General features: G+C 34.0%; 1 protein-coding gene across 1 annotated transcript in view; it reads right to left on the bottom strand.

The window, feature by feature from the left end:
• Nucleotides 1-11,581, bottom strand: part of LOC113236457 (elongation of very long chain fatty acids protein AAEL008004-like) — a 45,639-nt gene that overhangs the window by 5,263 nt on the left and 28,795 nt on the right. The window contains exons 3-6 of the mRNA XM_026472531.1: nucleotides 9,964-10,071; nucleotides 8,971-9,051; nucleotides 6,218-6,274; nucleotides 3,129-3,234 (exon numbers count right to left, since the gene is read on the bottom strand). Coding sequence (XP_026328316.1) covers nucleotides 3,129-3,234; nucleotides 6,218-6,274; nucleotides 8,971-9,051; nucleotides 9,964-10,071 — 352 coding nt within the window. The remainder of the gene's footprint in view (nucleotides 1-3,128; nucleotides 3,235-6,217; nucleotides 6,275-8,970; nucleotides 9,052-9,963; nucleotides 10,072-11,581) is intronic.

Genomic DNA, 11,581 nt, shown 5'->3' with positions numbered 1-11,581 from the left:
GTGCGTGCGTGCGTGCGTGCGTGCGTGCGTGCGTGCGTGCGTGCGTGTGTGTGTGCGTGTGTGTGTGTGTGTGTGTGTGTGTGTGTGTGTGTGTGTGTGTGTGCGCGCGTGTGCGTGTGTGTATGCGTGCATGCGTGTCCGTGTGTTGTCGGTGTGGTGTTTGAATATATCCCTGTATGAAGTGTACGTATATATATTTAAATAAAAATTACAATAATGTGAACCAAACTGCAAAGCTTAATTTACAATTTAAATTGAGCATTCGGATGAAGCATAGCCTCCATAAATATCCTCATAGTAAAGATGCATACATATTTAATTATCGATGAAATGTGGTTCCGTTCGTTTTGTAATGTTCGTTTCGTGATTAGATGTTTTGCTGTTATTCCCACTCCACCGAATGTAAAGCCTCCCCTTGTTAGAGATATTATCTTTATTACAATAAATACAGAATATTTTTGGAATATACGGAGACGTACACACAGGTCAGTTGTTGGCGCTGTACTATTTTAGCTTTCTAATTTGTGATTTCAGCGCAAACGAGAGTTGATATTTAAAAGTGATATAAGGCCCATTTGCCTGATGAGCTGCCAGGGATGGACGGCCCTTATTTCGTCTCTATTTCTGATTATATACTCGACAATGAAATCTAATTTCTTAAATGAATTAATTTCAAAATCCAACGAATAATCACTTACTCACAATGCTTAACTTAAACGTACAATTTTCTGACGTCAACTTATTACAATAATACGTGTTCGAAAATTCACAGTTTCTTTACTATTTTGAAACTTAAATTAAATATACTTTCTAAAATGTATTCTATCCCCATAAAATTTATTACTATGTAGTAGTCTTATTATAGATGCAATATTGTGACGTACTTCCTTGTATTTGCTACCTCGTGCCCTTCTAAAGCGGCTAATGGAAGCAATTTTTATAATTACCCGTTCACGCAAATCAGCCTACAGAATATCAAGATTTCCTTGTCGCGTTGACAATGAAAATATAGTAGTATGATTATTGACGACTTGATACCATTGATACCTACTTAGTAAAACATCATTGTATTGTGACTTGCAATATACTTCTTGATTTTTCCCTTTTCGTTTTATGTTCTTTGCTTCGTTCTTAGCAATTTGTTTACATTCTACTCATGAACTCTGTGACGTAAGAGATTAAAGCACTTTTTTCATTCTTTATTTATAATAATCGTAACTTTTTTATAAAAAAAACTGACATCAAAAGTTCGTGGAATTACATCTATTTGCCAAGTTTTATTGCAACCGGTTACCGGAAAATGCGCGAAACCAGTTTGCCACCCTTAGAGATGGAATATTTTTTTCAAATTTAGATGGGACCAATATTGACCCTCTTTCCAACAAAAAAGAATCAGCAAAATCAGTTCCCCAATGGTGGAGTTATCGCGTAAAAAACATACAAAAAACAAAAAAAGACAATCGAATTGAGAATCTAATCCTTTTCTTAAAGTCGATTAAAAATGACAGTCAAGCATCAAGAACCAAACCTTGACAATCACACTGTGTTAATATCTATCTAAAAGTGCTGTATTTATACAGCAAATGTTTATTTTTGCTTTTCAACAAAACAAACATCTTTAAAGATCTACAAACCTACATGATCATTGAAAAATTACAAATAACGTCCAAGGACATTTTGTTATTATTTACATAATTGCGTCTTGGGATACTTCAATAGTTTTTCGTCATATATATGTTTACGAGGAAGAATATACTAGGTGTACCTACATACGAGGACGAACCTCAAAATGTATATTTATGTGCTTTCTACGAAAATACGAAGAATCACGTCAAGTTATGAATGACTTTAATACTACACACAGACTAGAATTCAAAACTTAATGGATAATGTTAAGTATTATTATAACAGATATTTAATATAAAAGTCAATTGATACCACTAAAGATACGTAATTAGTTACGTTACGTATACGTAGACGTAATTAGTTTCGTGACTTATCAGTTACCGCAATTTCGATATTACTCGAACGATCTTTGAGAGACGTGCAGATACGATTCTTGAAGATTATTATCATGCGAGTGTGTACAGTTGCTTTGCAGTTGCTTTGTGGTAAATCAGTTACAAAATAAAATATAAAGTTACAAAGTATCTTTGTATTATGCGAACTACATCCACTAGATTTTTTATGACTAGACTTCAGAATGATGTTTGTGCTCATGTGCTAAAGTAAAATTGTGAGTATGTTCAGCATTATCACCCTGTTGTATGATGAATAGATCATGATAGTCATGACTCTATTTGCTGTAGTAAAGTCAAAAGGAAAAAAGCATAAATATATGTACAACGCACGATTAGGATGATTATAGTCCTCAGATCGGATACTGATAATATATTCAATTGTTTTAATTACACCAAGTAACGAAACGACTAAGTCGTGTACCTGGGGGTAAGAGATACGCCTGTCCATAGCAGTTGCAGTGCCACTCAGAGCTTTAAATCGCAAAGATCTGCATGACACTGATACTGCGTCCTGTAAAGTTGCACGTGCATAAATATATTATAACATTATATTATAGCATAAATATATTATAAATATAGTATAACATTATTGTAATTGACAAGTATTTGTTGGAAAAATTAAACATAAACGCAAAATTTGTTAACACTTTTGTGCGCGACAGTATCGGACGTTAGCTGGAAGCGCTGATTGGTTGAGTGACAATTTCTATGGAACATTCTCGATGCGCCGACGCTTTGCCCTAGCAATCAAGTTAGCGGGAATTACTGGTTTTGTCACCCTGTTCGAAGATATAAGTTGACAAGTCCTATGTGCTTGTAATTTCACCAATACCCTTAACCTTCAAAACCGGAACGCATTAATGTTCACATTACTGTTTGGCGGCAGAATTGGTGATGTGGTAGTATTTCCCTAGTCTAAGTCTTTCACAAGGAGATCTACTGCTACTAGATATAAGTAATGAAAATGTGCTAGAGCGTCCCACATTATTCAGGGCGAATTGAGTAAACTGATGCAAAATGTATGTCCTATGATAATATTTTCACTTTGTTAACGGTTGTCTTACAATCAACATAGGGTGTAAATAGTTGCATCCTACTACTACTAACCTGGCGTGAATTTGACTCCAAACCAGACAGACATGGGCATGATGCCGTGGTGGATGACGTGCAGCTTCGATACATGGTCGAACTTCTTGCGCATAACGAAGAAGAACTGTAACAAACATTGAAGGTAAACTTTGTAAACTGACAGGCAATGAAACAAATTTGTTATAAGTATTGGTTGTAATATTTACTACTACGATATCCATTTATTTTTTGTGAAATTACTGTTTTTTTTATAATATCAAGTGACGGGACAAACAAGTCGTGCGCCTAATGGTAAGCTACACGCCTGTCTATGACAGTTGCTGCGCCGCTCAGAGCTTCAAATCGCAAAGATCTGAGGGGTACTGTCACTGCATTCGTCACCCTGAGACAAATGTTAACAAATCCCATGTGCCTGTAACTTCACCAGCACCCTTACCCTTAAAAACTGGAACACAGTAATGCGAACATTACTGCTTGGCGGTAGAAATAGGTAAGGTGGCAGTACTTCCCTGGACGAACTCTTTCACAAGGAGCTCTACTGGTTACAAAATAATATAATATAATAATATACACTGTAATTCGTTGTAATTATTATTAATAATAAATAATTTGTGTTCGATCTTTGTATGAAACTATTTTGTTTCGTTTGTAAATCGCGTACATTTGTTTTATTCAAACCAACCAACATTTCACTCGCTTTACGGGTTCCATGGTCACCGCTAACGCGTATCACACGCGATATTGGTCCGAAAAAAAATTGTTTCATTGCTTATGTGTAAACAATCGCGTAAACCTTATAACTCGATTTACTTATGACTCGATTTGAACCAATAATAGTAGTAATATATTAATTGCAAATACCAGAGTATTAATCGCAAATTTATTGCAATCACGAATTCACCAAACGAGTATGGCGAGACCGTAAATCTTGTTAATATCTACATTTTTGGAAAATACATGGACTAATTACAATTATAGTTATAATTAATTAAATGCCATTAACGAACGTATACGAGTGGACGTTATACGTCATTAACGCATTATCTACACTATACATGTCGCATTGTTAATACTATAGTGTATTAACACAAAAAGTGTATTTTTTCAGAATCGATAAAAAACGAATTATTACATCCCATGAATAATTTTTCTTATGACATCTAAACAATTTCCTACTTTCTAAATATATTTAAAATTAAAAGCGAAAAATAATTTCATATTTTTGCGTAAGGACGTTTGTCCAGAACTACCTCACAAAAAGTTTGTCTCGTTTTGAGTCTATTAATTGTTTCTTACAAAGTTCTAACGAGGGCTTTCGGGGCTTAACGAGAATGAAATTTTATGTTCTGAAATTTTACAATCTTGAATTTCACATATTTTAAGTTACAACACTATTGCAATAACAATGCGATATGATGTTCTTATGGACAGTTTTGATTGGCAAATTAGTGTCTATCCTAAATTGAATTAGGTCACCCTTTTTACGTTTCTACATATTCTCATGAAACGCATTTAAAAATATATGTGCTTTGTATTTAATTTGCGGTTGTTTTTAGGTATTTTTATGAGGTATGTCCATTTTTAAATTTTGTTAACGTCATGATCTCTTAAATGCGTATGTTACGTTCGTAATGTACTCCAATACAGAATTTGTTTACTAATTTATATTCATTTCTTTTTTTATTGGCCAATCATGTTCAAGCATTAACCCCCAATATAAGTATTAATGCTGGTCATGTGAATTTCTACAAATATTTAGTTTTAGAAATAGAATAGTTTAAAACTTAATTTAAAAAACAAGTTTTGGTTCACTTGATCAAATAATGCAAAGGTTATTTTAGTAATTAATTAATATTTGTTAATAATTTGTGCTTTACATACTCTTTTATTACCTCACCAAAAAAAAGCTGTGGTAGCCTAAAAAGGTTTAACTGCCTATCTAGCGGTAGCTGTGGATTCGATCCGGACACACCTCTGAATTTTAATTCGAAATTTATCATGAGCTATTCGGTGAAATAGAACTTCGTGATGAAACCTGCACGTCGAAGAAAGTTCACAGCCCTCGGAAAACGTGTGGCCAAGAAATGGGTATAGAAACTTGGAACGTTCTGTGGCGTGATGTGAGGACATTGTCAAAGTTGCGGGCAGTAAATGGGTGAGGTTAGCACAGGATCCTGGTGGATGGCAAAAACTATGGGAGGCCTATACCCAGCAGTGGGTGAAGTCAGACAGTGGATGATGATGATGAATTATGTGTGTCGATAGTGTCAATGGCATGAACGTTTGGTATTCTGCCAAAAGTTAAGAGTAGTGACATGCCTTTGTAATTTGTGACTTTTTTTTATAACATCAAGTGACGGGACGAACAAGTTGTGCACCTGATAGTAAACTACACGCTTGTCCATAACAGTTACTGTGCCACTCAGAGCTTCAAAATTGCAAAGATCTGAGGGGCACTACCACTGCGCTCGTCACCCTCAGACATAAGTTGACAAGTCCCATGTGCCTGTAATTTCACCAGCACCCTTACCCTTCAAAACCGGAACACAGGAATGCTGACACTACTGATTGGCGGCAGAAATAGGTAAGGTGGCAGTACTACTAAGTTTCGCTATTCTGCAATGACGACCAATCAATGGCATGTCGATAACGTAGTGTATTATGTATATTATTATATAAATTACTGTTTACCCCAGATACAAACTAAGATGTGCATGGTAATTTCCGTGGTATTTTTAGTAAGGCAACATCGATCTCTAGTAACTGAATGAATGAATATGCCAACACTGCCATTCCTCTGAGACTCAACGCTATTGAAACTAGATTTGAACAGAATAGCAAATATTATCATAATAATTGCAATATAATCTCAATGGAGTCTCAATGGGATTATAATGACTGTGGTCTAAAAAAATTTGGGGAATTGGGTCCCAGGGGTATAAGAAATCACACCAACCGGACTCTTGTTTAATTATATAGTATATATAAATAATTCTAATGCACCAACCGGACTCTTGTTTAATTATACAGTATATAAATACTTATAATTATTTATATCATAAGGTATAAATATAAAACATCGTTACATTCACATTAGCTTAACTCACCGTGTCAAAGAATTCCGTAAACTTCGAGAAGTAATACCACCAACATCCGTTCACAGTCTGTAAATAATAATAAAACACATTAATTCTCAATTAAATTTTATCTTTGAATAAGTAAATGACCTACTAACTCAAATTCGTTACTGTACCAAAACATCTGCCTGCATCTGCGTCGAATGAATTTATATATTTACGCATAGTATGTAGGAACAGTCGCCTACGACATGTTTGCAACTAGCGTAACGATCTTAGTGAATCTTTCCTATGAAAATCGATTTTTAATTTCGGTACGCGCATAGGAGTTAATTTTATTACTATATATTATACATGCAATACTCAATTTAGAGATTTAGGGTGCGTTTATTCGACACGAATTTCATCGCGCTCACCCCGCGTGGTCGCCAGTGGAGTCCACGTTACCGCGGCGCAGCGACCGCATGCGTCTAATTGTCATTTTCTTAGTGCTTTTTATCGCTCTATTTACTTAGCGTTTACGTTTTAACTTAAATAAGTGTCCCGGACACGCGGACGAGGCTGGCTTCAATTTGGTCTACGTGGCGGCGAGTAAATCAGAATAAAAATAGAATTCAGATTCGCCATTAATGTACATGAAGGCGTGGTAACTGGGCGGTCGCCACGTGGCGGCCGCTAAAATCCTTTCTCCTCGTGTAACTGGGCGCTTAGGGTGCACGAAAGTAGCCTCCTCGCATGACGAACCTGCCACTCCTTTCTTGTTCGTCTAGCGCACCGTGGGCGACCAATAGGCGAGTACCTTACGCCGATCGCCAAATCCTTCCACCACGAGGGCAGGCATTATAATGTATGCCACCGATAGGATAAGAAAAAGCATTTAGACACGATATTATAATTCTTAGATAACATTCTTAAAGTTCGTTTCCATATACAAACAAAAAAGCCTAGTTTTTAAAATTGGGCTTTATTTTGTAAATCTGTTTATAAATAATTATATCTTTTCTTAATTGCTATTTTTAGTGACAATATTCTGGGACAGTTAATTCTTTACAATTTAGTGTGATGTATTAATTAAATTTGCACATTAATTAGCACATATGTACGAAGTAAATTTTAAACATTCTTAATACTACAGGACTATTTTTAAACTGTTTGAAATTAACTGCCTGCCGACATAAAAGGAGACTATATTTATGTCCAAAGCAATTATTCAAAAGGTCGGCCTGTTTGAAATTTAGATTTTGTGCCCTGATTTGAATGTAAATAAAAGAACTTTATTTAGAATTAATCGTTCGTCCAGAAATAAATATTGTTACGCATTAAAAATTTATATTGTTGGCATGTCGAAGTAGACTATTTATTTATTTTGTATTCCATAATACGACAACAGTTGTTATATATTTGAAGTATACGATATTGACAAATAAAAGCAATAAAATTTAATTGTCTTTTTTCGTATATAACAATATACGTTAGAAAAAATATACGTTCGATGCATGTGTGAAATGAAAATTCCTGTTCTTGACTGTTTCTGATCATCGAAGTTTAATGGTTTTAATTAGACAATTATTATTATTTTTACGATTTCACAAAAATGATTTTATTAAATTTAGATTAATTAAGAACATGGATTTTATTTTATTTTCATTTTTACGTTTAAAGTTTTTTTTCAATTTTATTATTTATTTTTACAAGCATAATTAGGTAAAAAATAACATAAATTACATTTTACATATACAAATTACATTTAAATAAATATGCGTAGTGAGTAAAGAAAGAAGAATTAAAAAGGAACATACTTAGAAATAATATTCAAGGACTCCAAATAATAAATATCGGAGGGTGGAAGGATGGCAAAAATATGGTTAGGTACAATTTAGGACAAAAAATGTTCTAATTTTGAAAAATTAGTTTTTTAGTCAAATTAACTCGTTTTGGACATTATAGAAATAATTTTCTATTTACATTAGATACAATAATCAATTCCACTCGTTTGAAATCTACTTTAAAACTTTAAACATATGTATGTGTATTAGTAAATGAAAAATAATTTCATTTTCTATGATAAATCCTTTTATTGTAAGGTATTTTTATTCCAAAATAGACATTAAATTATATAGCTAAAATGAAAGCAGAATTTCAATTCTTTCAAAAATAGTTACCTACAAGCATTAGACAATCAGAATTCAGGAAAATGAAATGGCCATATTGGTTCTGACATCACAAGATTAATGCCATTCAAACTATGTATATACTAACGGTCGTTTTGATAAGCACTCCCATCTCAGACATTAATTATACTTTAACGTGTTATGTTAATTGAAATATTGAAAAACAATTTCAAATTTAATTTTCAGCATATTCAAGTTAATTGTAATTGTTTTTTTAAATAGTCGAATACCCTATTGCACGTTATTGGAGTGAAAATGTATTAGCGCTACACAATACTTCCAGCTAAGGTTTGTTTAAATAGAGCTCTTATCATTCCGTAGAAGGTGTCTAAGTATGATTACTATCCAAAAACATCTCATAATAAAAAAACTTCTTATTTAGTTAACAAACGTAGCTATAGATATTTTGCCATTATGGCGAATTCACCTATTGACAATAAACACGGAACTTTGCTTTGTGTACGTAGTGTTCTTATTGCAATTTACCTCCTTTACAACTCGTATTCAAACAAAAAATCTAGTAGGTATAGGTACTTTTTTTAATAGGGCTATAATTTCTTTGTAGCTCGTGGTAATTATTTTTTTTTTTATAATTTGTTTGTTCATACATACCCGCATGGCTTGGGGAGACCTCGAATAGTCGACGGGCTGGCATCGGAAACTGTACGTGGTAAACCAACCGCTCACTATGCTCTGTGAATATTATTGTACTTGTTAGAACAACAATACACGTAAGACAGCATGTAAATTTTAATATTAAAATAGTCAATATTGCTTTTGAAATCCATCAATAAATCACTCTCTAAGAATGGCTTCGCCATAAATATCACGTTAAAGTCAGTAGCTTTAGGCAAAATATAATAGTGCATTTATTTTGTTTAACTAATTAATATTACTCGGTTACGCATCTTTGAGACACACGGTATCCCTAACGATTTTGATATTTTAATTATTTTTATAGTTATTTCTTGATTTTTTATAAATGTAAAAAAAAATGGTGGATGAAAATACAGCAGTTCGTTAGATGCTAGTGTACCAAAATCTTTAGGGACACCGTGTGTCTCTAAGACGCGTGTCAGGTTAAATTACAAGCACATGAGACTTGTCAAGTTATATCTCAGGGTGACGGGCGCAGTGGCAGTGGCCCTCAGATCTTTGCGATTTAAAGTTCTCAGTGGCACTGTAATTGTTATGGACAGGCGTGTAGCTTACCATCAGGCGCACGACTTGTTCGTCCCGTCACTTGATATTATAAAAACAAAAGGTCAGTCAGGCTAATCAATCGTGGGTTTGCTAAATTAATTTGTTTATTTGTTGATACAAAAAGTAAGGCTTAAGGTTGCAATTTTAAACTTCGTTTAGTAATTAGTAGTTAGTTTATACTTAAACACACATACTCAACAGCAATATCGGACTAAAAATAATGAAGCTACCAACTAGGTACCTTTATCTAGCGACACAGGAAGATATTTCTTACCGTTTTCTAAACTTGTACCTTTAATATATGTGGTAGTCTCGACTGTGGCCAAGCGTTACAGAAAAATATATATCTTATTTCATCATCATCAATAATTGATTGTCTTATTAATATAATATCTTATTTACCTCATAAAATAACCAGCAACTGAAGATCACTTGGAATAAGTTGTACCATATCAACACTTGCTTCAACTCAAACGGTTTTCTGTTCTCCATAAGCTTCGGCCCTAATACCTGTGGACAAATATTATTTTTAAATAAGTTTAATTAAAAATGCCAATAAAAATCACAATACTCTAGGTATTGGGTTGACTAAAACGTCCGCGCGGTAAAAAACATTTTAAAAAATGAATTCCAAACTTTAATCAATCTCTTGATGTAACAATGCATATCCGCTATATAGCTTGCTTGTCGGTTTTCTATCGGATACATTTTGGGGAGTGTGCGCAGGAACATTTCAATTTAGTTCCACTCTCACCGTTCCTCCTTCGGTCGACTAGAAGGTCCGGAGCACTCCGTTCGTATGTCGTTGATATTCCACCTATTAGCACTAAGCACTTTGTTTCCTCCTTTCTGATGCGTACGGCAAAGGAATGGAATGCTCTACAGGCATGCTCTACGGGTATTTCCCGAAATGTACAATTTGGGGCTATTCAAGGCTAGAGTGAATACACTTCTTTTTTTAGGCAAACTCTCTTAACATCAGGTGAGATAGTGGCCAAGCGTGTGTCTATTATATATATAAAAAATTACAACTTTTCAGGAGAGAGGTTTCACGACCGAAATTAGTCGCTAACTTTTGGGCGCTGAAGAGTCCTACGAAAGCGGTAGTGGTCTCGGAAGCAATAGTGGGAGCACTGATAGTGTCCAGGAGTGCTACCGCATTTGAAAAAAAATCTGATTTATCTATATTGACTGCACTACAAATATACACATATATTTTTTGCGTTAAGTTAATCCAAAAAAATACGTCCTTTCAATTATTTTTTGGTGGTGGTGTTGAATTTTTGTATCTTGCCTAATGAGTTATAAAATTACATCTATTTTAATGTAACATGTGGTTTTATTACACCAAGGGCAATTTATATTGACTAAGTTAATACTACTATCTTTTGTAATCTTTCGGGTAATATTAAAATTGCCCTTTCCTAAAAATTCTTGTCTTTACTTATAAAATACAGCTCTAATAACAATCTCTTCTGTATCAATGTCGTGTCCATTCAAAAATGTTGTAAAGACCGAAACATGTGAAACTCGGAAGGGCTACGTCAGGCGAATAAGGTGTGTGACGTAACACATCTCAACCTAATTGCAATAGTTTTTGACGGTTTTGTAAAAATATATGCGGTTTGGTAGATATTATCATGATGAAATTACACCTTTACGATTTACCTGTGCAGGGCGTTTTTCATGAATTATAAACCTAAAAATTCCTTATTCTTAAAATGCGCGCTAAAGTTTTGAAATGACTGTACACAATATAACATTTATAAGAAAATACTTCTTTTTGTTTAAAGTCAGCTAGTGGTAAAACCGCACCGCAAACCATCTTTTTCGCCAACCCAGAAGTCGTTAATTATGTGACGATGACAAAGCGTCATAGCCGTGACATAATTGAAAGGCTCCAATTTAATACTGCATACATACAACTTTTATAATACCTATCGCATATAATATTGGTGAAGTCACATTTGGTTTATACACTAAAAAATTATTTGGCTTCTCAGCAAATTGTTGTGACATA

This window comes from Hyposmocoma kahamanoa, unplaced genomic scaffold (genome assembly GCF_003589595.1).
Source record: "Hyposmocoma kahamanoa isolate Upper Pololo Valley unplaced genomic scaffold, ASM358959v1 92, whole genome shotgun sequence".
NCBI classification, from domain to species: domain Eukaryota; kingdom Metazoa; phylum Arthropoda; class Insecta; order Lepidoptera; family Cosmopterigidae; genus Hyposmocoma; species Hyposmocoma kahamanoa.
This window is presented reverse-complemented; position numbering and strand designations above follow the sequence as displayed.